General features: G+C 36.4%; 1 protein-coding gene across 20 annotated transcripts in view; it reads right to left on the bottom strand.

Moving 5' to 3' along the window:
• Positions 1-26,688, bottom strand: part of PICALM (phosphatidylinositol binding clathrin assembly protein) — a 113,647-nt gene that overhangs the window by 45,439 nt on the left and 41,520 nt on the right. For all 20 annotated transcript variants that reach the window (XM_060177382.1, XM_016191125.2, XM_016191116.2 and 17 more), the window contains 9 exons: positions 20,168-20,310; positions 15,961-16,036; positions 14,942-15,044; positions 10,911-11,004; positions 6,811-6,922; positions 5,663-5,769; positions 4,132-4,173; positions 1,797-1,882; positions 424-547 (listed from right to left, as the gene is read on the bottom strand). In XM_060177382.1, coding sequence (XP_060033365.1) covers positions 424-547; positions 1,797-1,882; positions 4,132-4,173; positions 5,663-5,769; positions 6,811-6,922; positions 10,911-11,004; positions 14,942-15,044; positions 15,961-16,036; positions 20,168-20,310 — 887 coding nt within the window. The remainder of the gene's footprint in view (positions 1-423; positions 548-1,796; positions 1,883-4,131; positions 4,174-5,662; positions 5,770-6,810; positions 6,923-10,910; positions 11,005-14,941; positions 15,045-15,960; positions 16,037-20,167; positions 20,311-26,688) is intronic.

Below are 26,688 nucleotides of genomic sequence, written 5' to 3'. Positions count from 1 at the left end.
TTAAGATGGTGCTAAAGATTTAACCGGGGACCTCAGAGACTCAGTCATTAAAGTCTTTTGCATAACCATTATGCTGTTTCCCCAGCCCCAGGGTCTAGTTTTTTTAAAAAAATAATTTATTCTTTACTAGAGACAGAGGAAACAGAGAGAGAATGGGGAGAAAACAGAGGGGTGGAGAGAGCTTGTGAATCTTACTCCCTGCAGGTGGGAACAGAGGTTTGAAACTGGGTTTTTGCACATTGTAACAATGTCCTCAACCAAGTATACCACCACCTAGTCTTGGCTCTAATTTTATTCTTGTTGTTTGTTTAGTGACAGACACCTTTTAACTATCAGTATTCAATAATCATGATAAAAAACTAGGACTACTGTGGTCCGGGAGGCGGCACAGTGAGTGGAAATAAAGGAAATGTGCACACTTACCTTTAAAGCTTTTAAACGAGCCTGTTCTTCCTCTAATGCTGCCTGCTTTTCCCTTTCATCCACTTTGGTTAAAGACAGGCCAGTGTTTGCCAGGGAAGAGACTGCGTTGGAAAGTGTTGTTGCCCTAGGAGAATTGGACAGAAGTTAGCTGAATACTTGACATTACAGCCAGGCTATGAAATGTTATGGGCAAGCCTGCCATGGGCAAGCATTACAATTATGAATATAGGTAGTAAAAACCTGTCCTTCAAGTGAAATATTCCATTTGGTCTAGAGGATTCTGAGTAATTACACGATTTTAAAAACACAGTAACTGCTTTGAATTAAGTGTTATGGCTTTGGAAGGAACTAACAATACAGCTAATTACGTCATGTGAGACTCAAGGAACATGACCAAAGCAATTAAAGCAAGAGCACCCGTACTCCAAGAAAAATCCTGATGGGTAAAATATTAGGCTTCTCACAGGAATGGGTCACTGCTAATTATTTACAATGTAGGGTTTTTCAGTACTACGCAGGCATTCTAAAACATGAGTACCAAAAATTAATATGTATAGGCAATTTTTTTTCCTATATAATACCCAAAGATGTCAAGTTCCAGAGCACTAGCTGGGATCGGTTTCATTTTAGTCAAAACTCCATCTAGCATGTCCTCAACAACTCATTATATAGTTGCCTATAGTTATTTATTTATTTATTTATTTACTTGGGGGGGGGGGAATGTCTTCTTTAAACATATAAAACAATGTACAATCTCTCACTACAGGCTCACAGCAAATCACCTACTTTCCATTTTATAGTAATGTCCTTACTGTAAAACCCTCACATTAAATTCCCAAACACTAATTCTAGGCAAAATAAACAAAATGATAAAAGAATTCAACCCTGAAGAACATTCTTTAATGATCTTAATTTTCCTTTTATCACACATCTAAAATTTTTACTATTCAAATTTTATATAAATTTGATTGTTGTAAGTGAATATAACATAAAACTCTGAAGACAAAAGGAGTAATATAGACGATAATGCAACAAAATGACCAAAAAATAAGTGTTTTTGCAGCAAATCAGTGTTATTTTTCATTCCTTTCTCAAATAACTACTGAGAATTATACAATTCTGATGTATACTTCTAAAATCCTTTCTTCCTTAAAAGAGATACAACACTGTGTACTCAATCCTAAATGAAGTGTCAGATACTGACATTTATTGAGGATTAGGAACCAAACTAAGAATTTACATGCGTTAACTCATTCAAGTCTTGACAACACCTATATGAGGGCAATTCTACATTAAAGCCATTTGAAATTCTATCTGGATTCTTCTATTCTCTCAGAAATATCACTGCTGCCCTTTGCCCACAAGTAATATACCTGCTGGCAGCTGTAGAATCTTTGATTTTCTTTCCTTCCAAAGAAGCTAAATGTTGTTCCAAGGCATCAAGAAGACTGCTGGGAGCCTGAAATTGTACAGATATTAAGATTCTCTTTTTTTTAAATTTTTTTAAATTAATTTATTATTGGATAGAGACAGAAATTGAGAGGGAGAGAGACATTTGCAGCCCTGCTTCACCACTCACGAAGCCTTCCCCCTGCAGATGGGGACCAGGGGCTTAAACCTGGGTCCTTGTGCACTGCAGTGTGTGTGCTTAACCAGGTGCACCACCACCTAGCCCCCAGATATTAAGATTTTCATGATAATCAGGCCACTGGTCAAAGCAAATCAATTATCATCTACATAAGATGCACTAAAAATAAACAGGCCTATGAGTCATGAATTGTCAATGGATGTTTAGCTATTTACAAGCATTATTTTACATAAGCATGACATAGTGAAGGATATTAATAAATATCATTAGAAATATTAAAAGTAAGACTGTACGTACAAAACATTAAAAAGAAATAGCTTAGCTGGTAGAACACAGGTTTTGCATGCCTGAGACTTCAGGACTGATCCTCTTGTACCACATAACCAATGTGGGCTCTCTGGTTTTCTCTCATTTTTAAATTTCTTTTTTTTTTTTTTTAGATTTTTAAAAATATTTCCTTTTTGTTGCCCTTGTTGTTTTTATTGTTGTTGTAGTTATTGTTGTTGATGTCACTGTTGGATAGGACAGAGAGAAATGGAGAGAGGAGGGGAAGACAGAGAAGGAGAGAGAAAGATAGACACCTGCAGACCTACTTTACCGCTTGTGAAGCAACCCCCCTGCAGGTGGGGAACCGGGGGCTCAAACCGGGATCCTTACGCTGGTCCTTGAGTTTTGCGCCACCTGCACTTCATTTTTTAATTTCTATTGCTACCAGGGTAGTAGGTGCCTGCATGACAAATCCACTATTCCCAGTGGTTATTTTCCCCTCTTCCTTCCATTTTTCCTTTTCCCTTAACTACTCCCCCTTTCTTTTCCTCTTTACAGTTCATTGACAGAAAAGAAATTGAGAGGAATGGGGGAGATAGGGAGAGAGATTATCTGTAACACAGCTTTACTACTCATGAAGCGTCTACTCTACAAGTAGGGACAAGGGGCCTGAACCTGAGTCCTTCTACCAGATGTGCCATGGCCTGGCCCCTGGCTTCTTTTTCATCTGTGAAGCTCTGCCTCATATGAAATAAATTTTTAAAGGACTTACTTGAATTTTAAATAAAAATACATTACTAAAACTTGGGCATACACCGAACTACATTTATTGCCAAGAGATGTCAACTACTATGAAAAGAGCTGACACAGGTGCTAAGGGCATATTTTATGCCAGGTCCTTTCATCCTGGTAAAAATTGAGGAAATAGCCATGAAAAACAGTATATACAAAGTTTCATTACTGGGGCCGGGTGGTAGTGAACCTGGTTGAACACACATTACAATGAGCAAGGTCCTGGATTTGAGTCCCCAGTCCCCACTTGCAGAGGGAAAGTTTTTCAAGAAATGAAGCAGGGCTGAAGATTCTCTCTCTCTTTACCTCCCCCCACCCTCTAGATTTCTAGCTATCTCCACCCAATAAATAAAGAATAAAAAAATGAAAACAAAGTTTCATTACTAAAAATGTTTTGGAGATGATCACAGTAAGGGAAAAAAGGTAATGTTAATTGAATGCTTGCTACTCTAAATGCTTGTAAAATATTAACTCATAAAAATATGAACTCATTTAATTCCTGCAACTATCTAATGACGTAATAAAATCTCTCCATTTAAAATAAGTTGAAACTTAAATATAGAAAGTAATTTTCTTAAATCACAGGACAAACTCATGACACAGTCAGAATTAAAACCTAGACACATTTATTATCTTAGTCCAATGATCATGTTGTGAGTTTTATACCAATTTAATATTTCCACCAGTAGCAAAAAGAGAAAGTTTTAAATGCAGAAAATAAGTCTTGCATAAATCAAATCTCTACCAACAGAACAGGAATACTGTTTATAAAGAGAAAAATTATTGATAAAATACTATTCTCAATTTAAAAGCTTCTTTTCTTTTTGACAGCAGTGATGGAAAAGAGTGGTATATTTTAAGAGCAAGAAAAGATCTACTAGTAAATAGTTCCAACAATTTAACAGGTGAGGAGATGATTCTATGTGGTCAGGGTTAAACAATCATCAGCAACATATCAAAATCTGTCAAGAAAAATTCCACTGATCTCCTTGGCAGATATTTTTCCTCTTTGTACTTTTGATACTTAGTATAGTAGGTAGGTAGTAAATTGATATAATTACCTGTGAAAGATCTGGTATATCACCTCTGTCAATTCCAACTTGCTGCAACATGAAGCAAAAGTGCATTTAATATATAACATTATAATAGAGATGTTTTATAAAGTTTAGAAAAATGACATTTATTGCTAGTACTCTGAGCAATATTTTAGATCAAACCTCTTTAAAATCTCTAATGATAACTTTAAATATTTCCAAGGGTCCAAATGTTATTTTATGGCTCTAGAAGTTAAGAGATGAACTAGACGTGGAAATTTAATGATTATGAAATTATCATACTCAGGTGGAATAGCCAGCATAATGGCTATGTAAAGAGAGTCTCATGCCTGAGGCTCCAAAGTTCCAGGTTCAATACCCCTCACCATCAGCCAGAGCTGAGCAGTACTCTGGTTAAAAAAAGAAAGTTCTAATACATGACATCTTCTGAGGATGTCTCTAAGCTACGTTGTCACAGTTTGAAAAAAATCTATCAATTCTGTAAAGGTCACAAGATTAAAACAGTAAGGCATGAATGAAAAAGACTGACAGGGAACAAGTTCCCAAGCATATAAGGAATAGAACATAAAATAAATCACCATAGATATGTCTTTTAAATCTAGCACACTCAATTAGGCCAAGTTTTACACAAATGTCAGTGGTAACAAACTAGGAAATAACTGTCTCTACCAAGCTATCCCAACACAATCTGCTGATATTTCTATAATAACAATCCCATCACCACCACATTTACTTATTCTAGAAACCAAACTAAAAAACTGTCCTCTCATTTTCTAATCATTCTTTCTTCCTTTTCTCAGCAATTCCAGGAGTCTATCAATAGAAAACTTGATAAAATAATTTGTATTAAGATATTAATAGTTATTTGCTCATTTCCTCAAGTAAACATCTCTGAAAATATTTCTCACTCTTTTACTCCAAGATCTCAAGCCATTAAATTGCAAGCTTCATGAAAGTGTATATCAGGCAGGGAAAGTCTTATTTTTCAGATCAAATAACAAAGATGGTCCATCTCAGAGTAAGACCAGCAGATCCCAAGGTAGTAGGGATTATAACTTAAATTAGTAACCATAACTATCAAATGCAAAGAACATTCGGAGAATGGAAAAAGCCAATAAGTAAACACTAAAGGTTTTTTTAATATAGCCATAGAATAAACACTACTTCATCTGGCTTTAGTATGCGACAGTCCCTAAAGAAATGGGGGGGAGGGCTTTTCTCTGTTAGAGATACTTTAAATTCAAAGTGAATTTGAGTACGCTCTTTTAAAAAGTTATTTCTTCAAAGTTCTCACTACCTTGATTTATCCTATACTATCTTCAACAATAAAATATCACATTGGTAACACAGCCTAGAATCAACACTGACTCAAACATAAAGGATATAATTTCACACTATACCATAAGCAATAGTCAATACAATATGCCTTACAGTAAGATGTTACATTCACTTGGGTATCACTGACTTCTTTAAAGTCTACACATTAGAACAAAAAAGCAAGTTAAGAAGTACAATCAATCACTTAAAGGTAGTTTACCTCTGCAACTTTGAGAAACTCTGAGATTCTTGTCATCCTAGTCAGAAACTTTTTATAGATGTCAAGACCTTCTTTGCACTGGTTCTTTTTCATATCAAAATATTTTTCTGCCAAAAGTAGATGTAAAATGCTTTTTATTCACACTGAAATCTAACACTCAAAAGGCACACTCTACTGAAAAAAAAATCAAATGTTAAATTAGCTTGGCTATTTAAAGTATATTGAAGAGATGCTATTGTATTAAAAATAGGAAAAAAATGACATTATTCATATTAGTTGTCTATTCCACAGTATTATTTCTCTTCCGATTCTCTAAGTATATCTGCATGCTAATTTATCATACTTAACAGCATTTAAAATAGAACTTCTATTTCCAAATATTTTTCCTAATGATATATCAACAAAGATGGTAATTCTACCACATTCAAGTATCATTTGGAAAGCTCATTTAAATTTAACATATAAATGGCGGTAAAGAGCTGAACTTACACCAATCAATAGAATATTTCTTTGCAAAGCTTTTAAGCTTCAAGCTTTTAAGTCCTTCAATTTTCACTTGCCAAGAAAAAATATGCCCAATCTCTCTGCCTCCATGAGTCAAAGCCTTCCTGCATACATTTGTGCTACCTTATAAAAAGTGAGTTAAATTCTAAAGCTAAAAGGTGAGAAGAGATTACTTACCTATTCCATCCAAATTACTGAAAACTATATTTCCAGGTCAAAATAAATGCATCTCAAATATATATATTTGAATCATCATACATTCAAAAATACCACGAAATAAAAGGTGCCCTTTAAAATGCTTTAAATAGCTGCCATTTTCTAAGTCTAGAAAAAAATTAATATAAAAATACCAAATTTACAGTGAAGGTTCTGTATGTTACTATCAGAAATTTTTTTCCCTGGATTAGAATAATTCTAACTAAATTTTTAAAAGATTTATAAACTTGTAAAAATAAGAAGTACTTTCAATTTATAAGTATTTAGTAATAAACCATCGATAATCAGGTACCAAAATCATTTTAGTTAATTGTTAAAGTGGATAAATGTATCATAATGTATCTCTAAACAGTTTTAAGAACTCAACATTACTTATCCATATGATACAAGATAGAGATAAAATGTTATTAAATAATCCCAGTATTTACCCAATAGATTAATAATTCCTTCATTGTATGCTGCAAACAGCCTAATGGCATCTTTGAACAGGAGCATGAAGGCAGCATTTATTACCCCATTTGTAAGTTCATTGCTATTAACCTGGAAGAGAAAATTGAAAAAAGAGCAAACCTTATGTTTTAGATGACAATGACTTTCTTCAAATTAGAATTCCACAAATTCAAACATCTTGATGTATTAGAGAAAATGACATTTATTTCTTGCAGTCAGTTACAGTCTAACAATATCTAAAAAATCTTTTGTTGGGGCTCAGGAAGTGATGCAATGGATACTATGTTGGACACTCAAGCATGAATTCAGCCCATGGTACCCCAAGTGCCAGAATGATGCTCTGGTCCTTTCTTGCTCCTCTCCAGTCCTCATTTAGACCCGCCCCCCCCTTTTTTTATATCAAAGCACTGCTTGGCTCTGGCTTATGATGGTGCTGGGGATTGAACCTAGTATCCTTGGTGCCTCAAGATATGAAAGACTTTTTGCATAACCATTACACAACCTGCCCAGTCCCCTCATTAATTTTTTTTTTTTTAATCTAGGAGCCAGGTGGTGGCGTACTTGGTTTCGTGCACACACCCCTGGTACCCACCCGATGGAGGGAAGCTTCACAGGTGGTGAAGCAAACCTGAAGGTGTCTCTCTTTCTCTTTCCCTTTCTATTTCTCTCTGCTCCTACACAACAAATAAATACAATAAAATATATATATTTTAAAAGTTCTTTGTTTAATCTGTCTGGGTTCAGGTTTATTTAACACCCACAAGCAAATATATCCTACCAACATTCACTTCAATTTAGTAATAAGCCAATTAAAACCAAACACTTGAAATTCCAAGATTATATCTCAAACATCTTTTAATTAAAGTTTATCATTAATATGTCCAACTGTAAAGTATAGCCTATTTGTAGGAAAAGTTTACTTTGAATGAGGAAGGGCTTAGTCAATATTTTTAAATGAAAAAGTATTTATAATTAGCTGTTGACCTTAAGCAGAATAGCCGTTTATTTTTTAAATGTATCTTTACCCAATACAGACCTCTGATTTACATAGGTTACATCCCAATAAGCTCACTATGATTTGAAAATAATTTAAGCTGGAAATGCATTTAATTTACCTAACATACTGAACATCACAGCTTAGTCTACCCTACCTTAACAATACACAGAACACTTTACCGAGAATTGAGACCAAAACCTCAAACCAAGGCTATTGTATCCAGTATAATAAAAGTATTAAATACACTAGACAGCAGTGGGCATCATGTATACAAAACGGGATGTAAAAACACCAATCACAATTTTCAAAAATGTTGGCAACACAGCACTGTAGACAATCAGTTTGTAATCAACCTCATGATGGGAGAGGAATGGGAACTGTGGTTCAGGAGTATCAAACTCATGTATCCCTGTATAAAAAAAGCACACACTTCAGTGCGGTACCTACTGAAAATGTCTTGTTTTGTGCTGTTTTAAAGTTGAACAACCGTAAATCAAACTATCATAAGTTGGAGACTACTGCAAAAAACTCACCTTCAAAATGGTCATACCCCTGGGTCCATGCTCCCAGAGGGATAGAGAATGGGAAAGCTATCAGGGGAGGGGATGGGATATGGAGACTGGGTGGTGGGAACTGTGTGGAGTTGTATCCCTTCTACTCTATGGTTTTGTTAATTCAGCCTTTCTTAAATAAAAAATAAATAAAAAAAAACCCCAAAACAAAATGGTCATACTAGTCTCTCTACCTCCGGTTACTGGAAGAATTAAGTGATTAGTGACCACAAAGAACCTAGCAAACTATCAATATTTATTACTGAATTATGCTATAACAAAAAAAGATCATTTGTCTATCAAGAATATGGAAACTATCTTTAGTCTAATCTCAAGGAATGAGCTGACAATATTTAAAAAACAATTTTACATTTTAAAAGACAACATGAATACTTATGAAAATACGCCTGTTGCTAGCTATAGAAAAACATAAGCAACAAATCAATGAATATTTGCAGAGTATCCAACAAAGTTGATTTCCACTACAAAGAGAGAATTCTAATAACATACATGACAATCTACATACACATACAGAAGCATATGATTAATGCTATAAAAAGTCTTCGGGGATGGGGGAAGCGGACTGAAAATGCTAATACCTAACATATTGCAAACAGACAATAGAATTGGTGATTTGGTTCAAGTAGTAGTCACTGAAACACAAAGTCCAGGACACAAAATCCTCAGGCAATAGTTATATACAGGCTATTTTACAAGTATAGATGAACTTCCCTTTACTTTCTAATATGCTTTCAGTCCTACAAAACAGAGAAAAGTCCAGTATAAAACTAGTTACATAAGCAAATCTCTTTTTATTATACTTTTCAGATAATTTTTTCATAACCCTCCTCTAGCAAGAGAGATTATGACACTAAAGACTCACATGATGGCTAGCAAAATTTAACAAAATGTCATTTTAAGTTAAAATTCGTATATTTTAAAAGACATTTTCTTTACACACAACAGACTACACACAGTATAAAGGTAGTATCTATCAGTAAAAACACTGAAATAAATATTTATGTTACTTGCTTTACAGTAGTAATCTGGGACCAAACCTACAGCTATCTCCAGGATACAAGTGCCATGTGCACCACCCAGCTTTGAGCCCCCAGTACAGCACATTCTCTACTATTGCTCTGGGGAAAGCTTTGTGCTTCAGTGTCTCCCCCCCTTCTACCTGAAGAAAGAAGCGATGAAGCACTGGAAGACAAAAAAGTTGATTAACAGGTATTTTGATGAACTTGGAGAAGTTTTATCAGACCAACATTCTTGCCGATTGGTAAAAAGGGAACTCATCTGATACCTACCTATAATACCTCTACACACTAGCACCTCTACCACTAACAGGTGTGGTGAGCTGCATGTTTGTACACTATTTGGCCCCCGCTGCCTTTTCTCTTTTCTTTAGTAAAAGAAACCACCACCCAAACAAAGAGACCCCCTCACAGAATAGGAGATCAGATAAAAAGCTAATAGCCAAAATATACAAAGAGCTCACCCAACTCAGCAACAACATCACAAATGACCTCATATCCAAAACTGGAGAGAATATGAACAGAATATTCACCAAAGAAGATATCCAAAGGCCAACAGACATATGAAAAAATACTCCAAGTCACTGATTTTCAGAGAAATGCAAATAACAACGAGATACCACTTTGCTCCTATGAGAATATCATACATCTAGAAATGGACCTATAATCCAGCAATTCCCCTCCTGGGGATATAACCTAAGAAATTAAACACACTCATTCAGAAAGTTTTTTTAAAAATCTGTATATACCTATGTTCATAGCAACACAATTTGTAATAGCTCAAACTTGGAAGCAACCTAGGTGTCCAACAACAGATGAGTGGCTAAGAAAGTTTTGATACATACACACAATGGAATACTACTCAGTTATTAAGAATGATGAACTCACCTACTTCACCTCATTTTGGATGTAACTTGAAGGAATCATGTTGAGTGAGATAAGCCAGAAAGATAAAAATAAATGACATGATGTCACTTAAAAATTTTTTTTTGTTATTGGATAGAGACAGAGAGAAATTTAGAGAGAAGGGGGAGACAGAGAGGAAGAGAGATAGAGAGATGCCTGCAGATCTGCTTCACCACCTGTGAAGCGACTCCCCTGCAGGTGGGGAGCTGAGGGCTTGAACTGGGATCCTAACTTGTCCTTGAACTTTGTGCCACATACACTGAATTCACTATGCTACCACCTGACTCCCAACATGATGTCACTCATGTAAAGACATTGAGAAGAACAGAAAGGGGAAACACAAAGTAGAACATGAACTGAGTTTGGTGTGCTGAACCAAAATAAAGGATGGAAGGAGGCGGGGGAAGAGGCTTTCATGTTTCAGGTCTTGGCACACGATAGTGGAAGAGGTCCTATGTTGGGGGTGAGAGTGTTTTGCAGAAAATTGTAAACCATTAATCCTCCTTCAAAAAGGCACCATCATTTTGGCCAATTATAATGATATACTTAAAATTTTCATTATAAAAGCATTTGTGTTATCAACTTACATTAAAATCAAGAAGAGCATCCATTTGATTTTGAATAATTGGTACAGTTTTTAGAAGTTTTTCTGTGTTCATTGTTCTCATAACTCCATCAGCCCTGTATTAAAAAAAAAACAATTGAATTTCTATTAAATCTACAACTGAATCCCCATCTGCTTCTCTATTTAAGCATAGAGCAGGTTGCTAAGAGACATCTTGTATTTTAAAATTATTATTAAAACTATGACCTCAAGTAGAAATCATATCAAAAAACAAAAACAGGAAATACTATATATCCAGTATAAAGGTAACCACTAACAATTAAAAGAAAAAAAAAGAGACCTAAAAAATTAAGGCTTACATTGTACTATATCATACAGGTATATTTAAAGTGTATGTGTGCTTTCCACACAAGGAAATTATCTGACCCACACATTATGTGTAAAGGACAGTTTTCAGATTTTTAAAAAAAATTACAAGTAAAAAAGTGACTCAATTAAACAGGAACTGATGAAGCAAATGAAACTCAAGTCTCAGTGAGCACTACTTTATTTAAGGCATATTATTCATGATCAAACAAAAATGGCTGGTGATGCAGAACATTAATTGTACTGTTAGAAAAAATGGATACTTTTGTCAACTATAATTTGACTGTTAAAATAAAAAATACTTAAGACTAACATTTTAATAGTATATTAGACATTTCCAAAAATATTTAAATATTTACCCAGACATTTTTAAAGATAGACATTGGCAGTATCAAATAAAGTAGACATTTATAAAAACCAAAAGCACTGAATGAAAAGGTACTGTACATAACTAACAGTAAGTATTATATATCAGGGTCTGATGTATGTTTCCTAAAATCTTCACAAAAAAATATAATTTAAAAACGATACCATTTCAGGTTCTGTGAAGTTACATGACAGCTAAGATCTGAGAACTGATGTGTGGTGAATCATTGTGCAAACTCAAGATTTAAAAAGATGGCTTTCCTATAGGCTTGCCCTAATTCATAAATTATTCATATTTTGAAAATGCTGATCTATTCAACCACAACAGCCCCAAATGGTAGGGAATTTTCAAAAAAGGAGGAGGAGGACGAGGAGGGAGAGAAGGAGGAGGAGGATGGAAGAGGGAGAAGGAGAAAGGAGAAAGAGGAGGAGGGGAATTAATCTTTGAAAAGCTGCAATACTGCTTTTCAGGACAAAACAATTTAAAAGACAAACTGGGCTGACAGGCAGGCAGGCTATGGTCAGCTTTTGGTCTGTCAAACACCCCCCCCACCCCCCCCCCCACCCCCGCCATATGACCTGCTAATTCCTGGATGTCTTTTCATTTTGAGGACTAAGCAACACTGACAGGTGCTAGCTGCTGGAGCTTGGGGTTAGGACACCACTCACTCCAAGCAACCCTTTCCATCAGTGATCACTTAAATTTGTTTAGTTCTCCCTCTCTTTATTGGTTACTTCCTCCTCTATCACTGAAGACTTGATACTGCTTGGTCTATTTTAGGTGACTTCAATGTCTAGATGGACAACCAATCCACCATTTTGACTTAAATATTCCTTAAATGCATCTCCTATTCCCATAGTCAAGTTTTGACCACTGTGCTTCCAAATGCCATTTTATCCACCAAGAAAACTGCCACCACATCCATCAATCCTGACACAATAATGTTTAATCTTCAGCTACCTTGGTTAAATATGTCTGTGGCAAAAACTGCTCGACTTCATCATAAACTATCAACCTGGTCAACACAGTAATCCCATCCTACTTTTGACTTCCTTTGTATAACTAACACCCTTAATTCACCGTCCCTTACAAAGGCATAATTCCAGCTGAACTACTCCTTGATGTCTGTACACATGCCAGAGAATACTGGGAAAGAAAGCCACACAACTGAGCATAAGTTAATTATCACCAACCTCAAATGGGGATTCAATATTGTTGGCAATCCTCTTATCCTTCTCTAGCGAATTCCTCTCTTAAGCTCTTTTAAGTCTCCTTCTAGCTCCTCCCTCCTTGCTTCCCACATCCAATATACAAACTCTCAATTCCAAACTCCCAAAACATTCCTTTCAGAAACAGAAAATGACAAGAAAAGATGGAATAGTCACCTTACCACCAAAATACCTATCCCATTACAGTGAAACGAACCAAACACTTTCTACCAAGTGTAAATGTTACTCCCACATGCCCACAAACCCCACTTGTTTTGGTTATACTCTTTTTCTCTAACACAGCACTGTTCCAACAGAGCTATGTGGATTGGTGGAATTGTTCACTATTGCATTGTTCAATAAGGCAGTCATTTATCACATGGTTTTTGACCATCTGAAATGTGACTGATGTAATTAAGGAAATAAACTTTATTTCACTTTAATCAACTTAAATTTAAAAAACCAGACATGACTAATGGATATAATATTAGATGGCCTAGTTCATTAGTTTTCTTTATATTAGATCATTCCTATAAACATGGAAGCAAAAGCTCAGGGATCACCACTCTTTAAACACACTCATACCACTAATCTCCTATTTCCATTTAGCTCCCTCTTCACTTCCTTTACAGATCCAAGCATACCTCTGAAGAGCTGCCACTTCACTTTTTCCCCCATAACAGTTAAAACTCCCACCTGAGTTCAAATCTCTCTAGATCAGAGATCTCATGTCACAATTCCAGTGAATACTTGCCCAACATTATCTGACTAGACTTAGCATCATTCAGCTCCCTCAATCCTAATTCTCTGAACATCCACTATTTCCTGCTTTCTTCCTACCTATCAATTACTCAGTCTCTTTTGCTGTTCTAAAATATATTATGGAACCAACAAAATAGCTCAATTAGAGAGGGAGCTACTTTGCCATGTGAGAGACCTAAAGTCTGAGCCCAGGACTCATTGCATTGAAGGAAGATTCATGATATTAAAGCATGGGGCAGAGTTCATTCAGGCCCAGCCAGCCCAGTTATCACCATATAAACCAATAAAGCTGTATGTAGTAAAAAATGATACCTCAACTAGAGAGGGGGACAATAAAAACAAGCAGGGTGATCAAATTCTTCAGCAAGGAGAAGTATTGTGTTGCTAGAAAAGTCATGAAGTACCAAAAACAAGAAAGAGAAGAGGGGGGAGGGAAAGGAAGGAAGGAAGGAAGGAAGGAAGGAAGGAAGGAAGGGAGGGAGGGAGGGAGGGAGGAAAGAAGGGGGCAGAGATGGAGGGGGAGGAGAGAGTAGGTGGGGGGAGTTCATGGCATATTTCTTGTTTTTAATTATCTATTTATTGGATAGAGACAGCCAGAAGTTGAGACAGTAAGGGGAAATAGAAAGGGAGAGACAGAGAGACACCTGCAGCACTGCTGTACCACTTGTAAAGCTTTCCACTCCCTGCAGGTGGGGACCAGGGGCACAAACCTGGATCCTTGCTCATTGTAATATGCATACTCAATCAGGTGTGCCACCACCTGGCCCTGATCTTGGCATATTTTTCTAAGCAAAGATCTTTCATAACTTTTCTGACTACCCAATAGAAAAGGGAAAAGAAAGAAGTAACCAAGTAATGGTGTGTGACTATCAGGTGTATTGTGCTATTGTAAGAGTTATGCGTGGGGGGCTTTTGATCAGTCTATCTGAGAGAAACAGAAGGTGTTTGTTTGTATCAGTTAAATGAACTATAAGTATCTGTGTCTACTAGCTTTAGCATTAGAGTCGACAATGAAAATGACAGCAGAAGTTTGCTTTTATTCAATATGAAATAATTTTTTTCTATCAACAGTTTTTGTGAAGGAAGCGTATTTCTAAAACAATGAGATCTACCATAAGCCACTGAAGCCTTTTATCTGTCCTCAAAGCATATTTCAAACCACTGAATTAAATAAAATTTGAAACACATGTTCTGACTTTTAGAGTAAAATAAAATTTGAAAATAAAAATAAAAATAAAGTTCATCTTTTAAGACTGGTCTGGCATTTCATTAACTCTAATTTAGTTAAAACCTCACATTAATACACTTTAAATACTCATCATCAGATGTAAAAAATAAAGTTTAACTCACCCTCTTTTTACTTTTGTGAAATCAAATGCAACTTGTCTGTAGGAAACTGCTTTTTCATTTAGATATCTACTATACCGCCTAATAAATGTAGACATGTCATATCCTATAAGAAAAAAGATTTTATAGATGATTCACATTCCAATTTGCTTAAGAAGCTCACTCATTTCAAACAATGCCCATAAAAGTTCACTATCCTGACTATTATGTATATAGATTTTTTTTTCTTTATAGGGGGATTAATGGTTTACAGTGGACAGTAAAATACAGTAGTCTGTACATGTATAACATTTCTCAGTTTTCCACATAACAATTCAACCCCCTCTAGGTCCTCCTCTTTTAAATGACTAATGAATATCACAAATTCTCATTTTTAAAGGCTGATGCATGATATGTGGCTTTGAAAAGTTTTTCTCTTTCAAATTCACTAATAATTGTTTAACTTTTAATTATATTCCTACCTTACTTAGCAGGAGTTGGAAAAACATGTTCTTAATTTAACATCCTCTAGAACCACAACCCTATCCTCAAAACTACTGAACTTAAAAAATTATGTATAACAACCTTAATTACAATTAAGAACTATTGTTAATGTTAATTAAGAACTATTGTTAATGTGTGGCAACTTTATGAAGAAAAGGAAGGAAGAGATGGAGGGAAGGTGGGAGGGAGGAAGCAAGTATTGCACAGTACAATGAAAGATGTAATGAAATTTGCATTAGGCAAATTTAACATATAAGGAAAAATAATTATATAAATGCTTTTCAATAAAAGATTATAAATTAATACCTAGATGACTCTAGGATTTTATTTCATCACAATAATATTATGTGAAACTTCAACATAAAATCTAAATATTTTTAAAAACTATAATTTAGTTACTGCTAGGCTCAAGAAAGTAAGTAATTGAATGTTCCTCACACTGAAAAGCAGGTTCATTTCATTTTAATTCATTTTCATCTAATAAATTTAGCTTTACCTAGTGATTTCTTAATTTTTCTATAAAAGTAAATTGTTTTTACCTTGCAATCCACTTTTATCCAAAAAGTTGCTTAAGTTAAACAATGTGTTTCTTGAAGCCAAATACTGAATAAAACGCTGGGAGGGAAAAAGCACAAATAATTATGTAAAATTAATGTGTTGTCACTGTCCATCTAACAATCTCTAACTTGGGGTGGGGGAACCATTCTACTCAACTTACCTGGTTTCAATTTCTCATCTTTACCCCTCCCATTATCTAGTTACTATGCCTAAAAACAAAATTCGGGTTGTTTTATTCCCATACAGGAATTGTTTAAAGCTCAATGCTCATAGTTCTGACACTAATGAACAATATGAGGAAAGAGGCACTGGCAAGTCAGACCTAGTACTTTCAGTGCTTTTGGAGGGAGGGTGGTGCTTGGGAGGGTACTACAGCTAATCTACCAGGTAGCAGCTTTTATTTTTATTTAATTTTTTCAAACTGGGGACTCAAGTTTTATGACTTTAAAAAAAAATCTCACAAGACATTATAGACATCTTCTTGTCCATCTAATTAAACACATTACCACACCACATTCACTTTAAATTTTTACAGACTCAAATATGGCAAACACTAACAAACACACATCCCTTTAACCCAGCTTCTCCCTTCCTCCAAAGGCAACTCCTATTCTGAGGAAGGCAGAGATCAACCTCACAAGCACTTTCACAATTTAACTGAGCATATTAAATATAAAGTATGCATAATTTAGTTGTGTATTTTAGAATTACAGGAATATCATGCTGCTTTAATCTTTTCCAGTTTGTTTTTCCCAAAGATTATTTACTAGTATATATGTATGTTCTATAAGGAATGGGAGCCAACATGCTTATCCTTCCCTTCAATCATGGTTTTGCATCTAGCACCCTATTTACAACTCTAGAAATCAACACTGACAGCATGCCTCTGTATTCAGTATCATATAGTTGGTTATATTAATGGCTTGTTTTATTTCTTTATTGGGGAATTAATGTTTTACATTTGACAGTAAATGCAATAGTTTGTAAATGCATAGCATTTCCCAGTTTTCCATATAACAATACAACCCCCACTAGGTCCTCTGTCATCCTTTTTGGACATGTATTCCCCCCACCTACCCACACGCCCTAGTCTTTTACTTTGGTGCAATACACCAACTCCAATTCTGGTTCTACTTGGTTTTCTCTTCTGATCTTGTTTTTCAACTTCTGCCTGAGAGTGAGATCATCCCATATTCACCCCTCTGTTTCTGATTTCAATGGCTTTTCTTTTTAAATAAACTACATTAAAAAAAGATGAAAAATACCTATGTCTGAAATTCTCTAGCATAAATAAGCAGCATATAAAATAAACACAGTGCTAATAAAAGAAATTTTTATTTTTTAATATTTATTTATTTATTTTCCATCTTGTAGTTATTATTGTTGTTGTTATTGATGTCATTATTGTTGGACAGGACAGAGAGAAATGGAGAGAGGTGGGGAAGACAGAGGGGTAGACAAAGATAAGACACCTGCAGACCTGCCTCACTGCTTGTGCAACGACTGCCACCTCTCCAGATTCAAAGGAGGTCTCGAAACTTTACATCAGGCTCAACCTGACGCTGTTGACTGGCTACAGAAGAAGGGCAAACGCTAGAAGAAGAACTGCTTGTGCAGCGATTCCCCCTGTAGGTGGAGAGCCGGGAGCTTGAACCGGGATCCTCATGCCGGTCCCTGAGCTTTGAGCCACCTGCGCTTAACCTGCTGCACTACCAAACGACTCCCCATAAAAGAAACTATTGCCACAGTTACAGTTAAGCATTTCAAAGTAACCTGAAACTAGTATAGTCAAACATCTCTATCAACTAGGTATAAAGAATTAGAAAGCAACTATCAATAATTAAAAATATCAACTGAGTAAGTTATGTCCTAAAAATGGTCATATGAGTCTGGGACTGAAAGATAGCTCATCCCATACAGTGCATGTCTCACCATGTAGGAAGTAGGTTTGAACGCCAACACCACATAGGAGAACCACAGCATCAAAGCTCAAAAAACAGTAGAGTAGTACTACTGTCTATTCTCTGAGATAAAAAATGATTTTAAAAGTTGGCTCAGAAGTAATGGGATAGTGCATGCATGAGGACCTGGAAGGAAGGAAGGAAGGAAGGAAAGAAGGAAATAAATAAATAAATAAATAGGTCATATATCTGATTTATATTTCAGGTGACCCAGAAATTCTCAACCTTGGGAGTCGGGCTGTAGCGCAGCAGGTTAAGCGCAGGTGGCGCAAAGCGCAAGGACCAGTGTAAGGATCCCGGTTCAAGATCCCGGCTCCCCACCTACAGGGGAGTCGCTTCACAGGCGGTGAAGCAGGTCTGCAGGTGTCTTTCTCTCCCCCTCTCTGTCTTCCCCTCCTCTCTCCTTTCTCTCTGTCCTATCCAACAACAATGAAATCAATGGTGACTACAACAATAAAACAGCAAGGGCAACAAAAGGAATAAATAAATAATAATAAAAAAAAGAAATTCTCAACCTTAAAAGCTACAGATAAGGGAGTCGAGTGGTAGCGCAGTGGAAGCAGGTCTGCAGGTGTCTCTCTCCCCTCTCTGTTTTCCCTTCCTCTCTCCATTTCTCTCTGTCTTATCTAACAACAACAACATCAACAATAACTACAACAATAATAAAAAACAAGGGCAACAAAAGGGAAAATAAGTAATATTTTATAAAAAAAAAAAAGCTACAGATAAAAAGTAGTCAATTGGTGCTATAGAGATGAATCATCATGTGGCCCAGGAGATGAAGCAATACATTAACTGGACTCTCAGAATGAGGTCCCATGTTCAATTCCAGCAATATATGTGCCTAAATGATGCTTCTCTTTCTCCTCTTTCTCATAAATAATCTAAAAGAGTGAAAAACCAAAAAATTAAACTTGTGCCAAAAGGAGCAGCTGAAAGTATAGAATATACAAGGAAGGAATTATGTAATCCATTAAAGATAAATACAAAGGATATGAAGATCCTTTTGGTGTATACTATATTAAAAAGCTAATATTTTACATAAATTATGCTTATAGCTATAGACACATTTTTTGGTAAGGACCAGAAGGAATGCCAAAATGTGTAAACAGTAATATCTGTTGTAGAGATCAAGTTGTGGGTAAATGAATGGCTTCAGGGGCAAGGCAGCGGCACACACATTAGCATGTGCAAAGACCCAAGTAAGAGCCCTGGCTCCTCACCTGCAGCAAGAAGATTCACAAGTAGTGTCTCTATCTATCTATGTATCTATCTCTCCCCCTCCCTCCCCTCTCAATTTCTCTGTCCTACCTAGTAAAGTAGAAAGGAGGAAAAGAAGGAAAAAATGGCAGCCAGAATCAGTGGAATCATAGTGCAGGTACCAAGTCCCAGTGATAACCCTAGTGGCAATAAAAGGGGGGAAAATTGAATGGTTTAATTCTCTCTTGATCATCATCATCTATCAATATATGAACAATGGGAATCTCATGGCTAACAAACCCAAATAATAAGCAGTAATGGATATCAGAACTCTAACACTAAAAACTAAAGTTCCTCCACATCAATATGGTTGTAGATGTAGCCCAGCAATCAGGGAGCTGAATTTTTCTAAGGTTTTTTATTCTAATGTTTTTGTTTTTATATTTATATTTTTGTTTGTTTTATATTGTTTTGTTTTTTACCACAATTACCAAAGTTGAGCTGGAAAGCCATTCCTGGTATGGGCCAAGAATTTGGCTACTAGGCTATCATGGTAAACAATATGATTTTCCCCAAACATTAAGCTACAAAAGTTATTACATTGTATTTGTCACCTCTCAAGTAATCAATAAATAAGACACACTTCTCCACTGAAAACATTCATTTTCAGCAAACTGCCAACTCTCCCCCCACTACTAGAACCTTGAATAAGACAAAGGGCTCCACAGACAAATATGAGAACAGATGGAAGCAAATGGGTATAACAAACATATCTGCATGAAGTCTGCCAAGGCCAGTGCTGCTTACACAATAAATCTTTGCTTTCTGATTCCATTACTGAAGCTTTCTCCATTCTGCTTTTTCACTGGCAGGCTACCTTTCATCAAACTGTAGTGTCTATGAAGACCTACTTCTATGTAGGTACCTTATCTGGCTGCTAAGAACTCTGCTTAAAATTCAGTGGGAGAAGCAAAATGAACAATCAGTTAGCACATCACTATACCTGTTAACCAAAAAGTCTGCTTACCTCATTCCCATATACCATCAAGTGATGAGTTGTGATGAGCGATTTGAAGACCACCACCCAACTACTGTTAGTAGTTCTTTCAAATAAGCTGTCTGCCAACTGTGGGATGTTCACATTCATCTCATTTGTGCACTGAATTAAGTCTGCAATAATTAAAGAAAACAAGATTAATTTTTTTCCTGGCTTTAATTATTTTTTAATTTGTATTCACCTATTCAACTTGATAGGACAGAGAGATCTATTGAAAGAGAATGGGAGAAAGAGGACACTGCAGCACTGTCTGACAGATGAAGCTTCTCCCCTGCAAGCAGGAACTGAAGGCTTGAACCAGGGTCCTTGCACCATCAAGCAGGTGTGGTCCCCCTTACTACTAATGCCAGATTTGCACACTAACAGGTTAGAGGTCTAACAGAGTGAAAGCAATAATACTTTGGAGAAGTCAAAGATTTCTTAGAGGGACAGCTGAGACCACTGTAATTTACCTGAGAACTAAACTGAGTGTTAATAAGGATCACACAAATGATCAATTAATACCAGAAAGCAATTCAAACTTCCTCAATACACCTTCAAGTGTTTCATTTCAAAAGCTACTTTCAAATAACTTTAGGATTTTAGTACTAGTGTTACTTATGCCTAATATTGGAGGGGGGGATAATATGAAAACATGAACAGCCACCTAAAGATCAAATTAATTTCCTCTCTAAAATGCTGTGATTACAGTTACAGGAAGATGACAAGGCAGCTATGTGATCTGTGAGTAGATATGAGTACAGTTTGTTTACATAAAATATTTCTTGTTCTTCCCATCAGTTCTACTGAGTTACCTTATTTATCAGATACTATTAACTAGCTATTATCAGTAAACACAAGTGAAGATGAACTGAAGCTTCTTATGATATAATTTTCTTTTCTTTTTTTGCCTCTGAGGTTATTGCTGGGGCTCGGTGCCAGTACTACAAATCCACTACTCCTGGTGGGGTTTTTTGTTTGTTTGTTTCTATTTTATTGGATAGGACAGAGAAATTGAGAGGAGGGAGAGGGGGGGAGAGGGAGAGGGGAGGGGAGGGGGAAGGGGAGGGAGAGGTAGACACCTGGCAAACCTGCTTCACCACTTGGGAAGCATCTCCTCTGCAGGTGAGGAGCAGGGGGGCTTGAACCTGGATCTTTGTGCAGGTCCTTGTGCTTAATACTACTATATGTGCTTTACCAGGTGTACTACCACCTGGCCCCTTATGATATGATTTTCTAAATAAACTATTTAATATCTCACTGAGAAGTTAAAGCATTGATTCTAATTTTACATATCAGACCAATAACCAAATCTTCAGCACAAAACAGAATAAAGTTTTTAACAGATCTAAGAGTTTCACATCCAATCTGTTTAAAAAATATTATCGGTAAATTCAATAAAGAATATATAAAATGTAATACAATATTTCAAATACATTAAATTTGTTGCACATGGCTCAGTTTCTGATAGCAATGTGTAGAATTTGATCTCTGCCTTCTCTGAATCTTCTAGAGCTACAACTTGCCCTATTCCCAAAGCTAAACTTTCTTTTTCTCCCAAAATAATTATCTACTGAGGTCACAGATATCAGTCTCGTTCAACTTTAAATCTTCAACCACAGTGTCAAATTTAGAACTTAATTACTTATTCATATAATTTATATTCTGCACTTTTTTCTCATCTTCATAAACTGGATGTCAAAAAAGTCATGTTTTTTCTATGCGGAAATGCATCGTGAGTTTTCCCAAAACCCAACAGCTATATATTTTTTATATCCTTCCAGACGTTTTTCCTCTTTACTTTCTTGATAAACTTTTCAATTCTTAAAGAGCTGCATCCATCCTCATCATCAACAGCATTTGACTACTCAGAATCTGCTTTTAATTTTCAGAACTGAGCCCACCACAGTACCACTGCTATCCTACAATTTTGTTAATGTCTCCTCTTTTAAATAAATAAATTAAAAAAAATAAAGTGAAAAAAAGAAAATACTAAAACCTTATGGAGCACAGGTAGAGTAGATCTAGCATAATTCTTCAAGACACCAAAGTCTGGGGATTATTGCCTTCAACTTGATGTCACCTGCTGCATTAATCTAGTCAGTCTATCCTTGGACACTTTTGAAGCCAAGCACTGATTAGTTTCTCTATCTCCCCCTCTCCTCTCAATAATAACTAAATAAAATTTAAAAACAACTATATGCACTGGGGAAATCGTCACATGACTCCTGTACTATAACATTTGCTTTGCTGGGGTGACCTAAAGCAGAACCCACAGTATCTCAAAGGTATTCAGCCTGGACTCTGTAAACAGGTAGGAATAATCAAACTATTGGAGTATTTGACTTAATGGATAGGATTAATCAAATAGAGCCTGAGCTTTCACAAAGGTAAAGACTTCAGTTTCAGGGCTGAGGAGAGAAAGCACACAGGACTTGCACATAAGGAGTCCCAGGTTCAATCACAGATAATGCTCTAGTGTCTGTCTCTCATAGGAAAAAATAAATTTAAAAAATTTATCTTTATTTATTGGATAGCCAGAAATTGAGGGGAAGGGGTATAAGGGGAGAGAGACAGAGACTCACCTGAAGCCCTGCTTCACTACTCGAAAAGCTTCCCCCTATAGATGGAAGTTAGGGGCTTGAACCCAGGTCCTTTTGTACTGTAACATGTGCACTTAACCAGGTGCACCACCACCCAGCCCCACTATACTAGCCCCTTTCTATACTACACTAGAAAATAAATCCTATTGGATTGTCGGAAAAGTTAGGATGTATTTTTCTATGCAAAAAATGAGTCCAATTTTCCAATAACCCAATATAAATACAGCCTTTTAAAAAATCTTTATTTATTGGATAGACACAGGGGCCAGGGATCCAAGTTCAAGCCCCCAGTCCCCTCCTACAGGGAAAAAGCTTTATAAGTGGTGAAGCAGTGTTGCAGGTGTCTGTCGGTCTCCGTTTCCCCCTACCCTCTTGATTTCTGGCTGTCTCTATCCAATAAATAAAGATAATTTAATAAATAGAGACCATCAGAAATCAAGAGGGAAGTGGGGTATAGAGAGGGAGACAGAGAAAGAGACACCTACAGCACTGCTTCACAAAGCTTTCCCCCTGCAGGTGGGGACTGGGGGTTCGAGCCTGGGTCCTTGTGCATTAACAAGTGCACTCAACCAGGTGTGCTACCACCATCCCACCCCTAACACTGTGTCTTTGTCTAGAAGCCACTCTTTTGAGTATGTCAAAGCCTTAGAGACTGCTCTACCTCTAAACCCATACTGCTCACCCTCCCCCCACCTCATATTAATTTGTTTAATGTCTTTCTCTCCCAATTCAAATCTAAGTCCCAAGTGGGCAGGGCTCTGCTTTGCTCTCTGCTATAACCTCAAAGGACCAGAACAGCAGCTTGCATGCAACAGTCACTCACACACTTTGAATAAATCCTTTCATTTTGGTAGTTTGTAACTAATTAAAAAAAAAAAAAAAAAAGGAGGAAAAAAAAAAGCATCCCCCCCCCACCAGTAGAGCACACAATAAGCTCTACTTTGCACGACCAAGAGGAAAGTTCTAGATCCATAGAGAAACACCAAGTACTAGGTACAGGAATCCCACAGATGGTAAAGCAGTGATGTAGTAGTGTTTCTCCTTCTCTCCCCTCTATATAGCTTAATAAAATGAATGAAAAAGTCAGCCTGGGAGCAATAAAACCACATATGTGCAAGGTACTAAGCAGAAAGAAAAAAGGAAAGTTAATTTTCCTTACCCATTAAGTGGATTCCAAAATAGAGATATTTTTTGTTTAGTCACTTGCCTCAAGAATATAAAAACTGTAATTATTAATTCCTAGACCTCAGGCTCAAATTAGGTCTAAATGACCATTCCTGAGAATTTCTGATACTAAATGGCAAGAAGAAAACAAGCATGCCCTAGAAATGAAGAGCAATTTTCCCAGAGTCAGGGGGAAAAGGAACCAATCTCTATTATAGAGTCAGAATACTCCTCTTTTACGATTTAATACACTCTATTAACAATGTCTGAAGCAGATAACTCAGATGTTAATTGTTGACATAGGTGTCTGTCCAGAAACTCAATAATAAATGAGACTTAAATGATTCATTTTTTGTTAAAGGTAACAGTGCTTTAATACATATACTTAGTAAAGAAAATTCTCTCGTACTTATAAAGTAGTTATGGAATATATACTCCATGGAATACATCTTCGCAATTAAAAGATACTGTGTCCTTCGGGACAAAGTGGATAAAAGTAGAGGTGAGGGGGCCGGGCGGTGGTGCAGTGGGTTAAGCGCATGTGGCACAAAGTGCAGGGACCGGCGTAAGGATCCCGGTTCGAGCACCCGGCTCCCCACCTGCAGAGGAGTCGCTTCACAGGCGGTGAAGCAGGTCTGCAGGTGTCTATCTTTCTCTCCCCTTCTCTGTCTTGCCCTCCTCTCTCCATTTCTCTCTGTCCTATCCAACAACGAATTGCGTCAATAAGGGCAATAATAATAACCACAACGAAGCTACAAGGGCAACAAAAGAGGGGGGAAAAATGGCCTCCAGGAGCGGTGGATTCATGGTGCAGGTACCAAGCCCATAAATAACCCTGGAGGAGGAAAAAAAAAAAGTAGAGGTGATTATACTTAGTAAAGTGAAGAAATGAAAGACAACTATCAGATAACTATTATGCGGAACCTAGAGGGTTGAAACACGTAAAATTGCAAAAACAAACAAAAATCAGAAGTAAAAAAACTGTCTCTAAGATTTTATATATAAAAAAAAAAACTATGGTGGTTACTGTTAGAAGGGTGGGGACACAGGATTTTTGATGGCTGGGTGGATGTGGGGTGATACCCTGTAACCCTACAATCCTGTATTACAAAATTTTTCAAATAATAAAATAAATAAAATGTTAACTTTGCCAATAACCAACAAGCCTGTTTAATTCAAGTTCTAAATTTCTAGCTAAGTCAAAACAAAAGCTTTTTTAAAAAATGAAATGTAAATTAGCATACTTGCATCTGGGGAGAATACTGAATTCAAAGTACAGAACATTTAGAAGTCAACATTTATTGGGTGGTTTCTAAGCTTACAGTCACATTCTCAGTGCAGGTCACCAACTTCAAAAAATTATTCCCTTCCAGAACAAGGCAGGTAACGCAACCTGTGGCACACCTCAAATTCCTACCAAATGTTTTAGGCAGTAAAGCTGTACTGCTACTCAAGTAAATTTTCCAATCAATAAAAGGGCCAGAAATTATTACTCATTTTTTTTAAAAAAGTATCATAATCACTCAGCCAAGTATTCCTTTCAAAAGGATCACTTGAAAACAAACTTTGCATCTGCTTCCAGAACTGATTTCAGTTAACAATAGACTGACTTCTACAGTCATCTTTTTAAAAAAAAAAAAAAGTTGCATCAGCAGTAAGATCTTTGATTTTTTATAGAGTATAGATAAATAGAACAAATATTCATCGAGGAACAGTAACTAGAGAATATAAAACATTGGCAACATTTTCACTTAGTAAAAACTTTCAAGTATTCAGTAGACATGCAAGTTGAAATGAGACTCAAGTCAAAAGAAGTTACACATATCATTGTTAGAGAGGGCAAATGTGTGTGTGAGGGGGGTAGATAGCATAATGGTTATGCAAAGAGACTCTCATGTCTAAGGCTCCATAGTCCCAGGTTCAATGCCCCACACGTGCTCTGGTAAAAAAAGGAAAAAGTCTGAGAAATGGAGTGAACATTTTTTTTTTATCACAGACTGGGGAGGCAGCATAACAGTTATGCAAAAAGACTTCCATGACTGAGGCAGCAAAGATCCCAGGTTCAATCTCCAGCACCACTATAAGCCAGGATTGAGCAGTAGGAAAAAGGAAAAAGGAAAGGGAGGGAGGAGAGGAAGGGAAGAAAGGAAAGGGAAAGGGAAGGGAAGAATGAATGAATGAATGATGGTTATCTCAACTCAGTTTAAGAGTTCACAAGGCATGGTCTAGACTAAATGTCTGTTACAATCTTTTAAAGTTTCTAAAATGTACCCATTAAAACCCAATCTTTAAAGTTTGCGGTGTTCCCTGTGAGAACCATGTTGTACTTTCTATTAGAATTAAAGTAAAAAATGTAGCCTCAAAGACTGATTTACACAAAAATAAATGTAACCAACAAATTAAATTAGATGTTAAAGTAAAATATGGGAGAAGAATCCTATACAAGACACAATAACTAAGAGTTAATTTGAAAAAAGGAAAGAAAGGGTGTTTCAAAGCCGAAAAATGAAATGTCATGTTAATCAGCTCTGATAGAGTATTCTGGTGGGAGTCCAGCAGTAGTGCAATGGGTTAAGCGCAGGTGGTGCAATGCACAAGGACCAGTGTAAGGATCCCGGTTTGAGTCCCAGGCTCCCCACCTGCAGGGGAGTTGCTTCACAAGCAGTGAGGCAGGTCTACAGGTGTCTTTCTCTCCCCCGTCTTCCCCTCTTCTCTCCATTTCTCTCTGTCCTATCCAACAACAAT

This window comes from Erinaceus europaeus, chromosome 17, assembly GCF_950295315.1.
Source record: "Erinaceus europaeus chromosome 17, mEriEur2.1, whole genome shotgun sequence".
Classification (NCBI taxonomy): domain Eukaryota; kingdom Metazoa; phylum Chordata; class Mammalia; order Eulipotyphla; family Erinaceidae; genus Erinaceus; species Erinaceus europaeus.
This window is presented reverse-complemented; position numbering and strand designations above follow the sequence as displayed.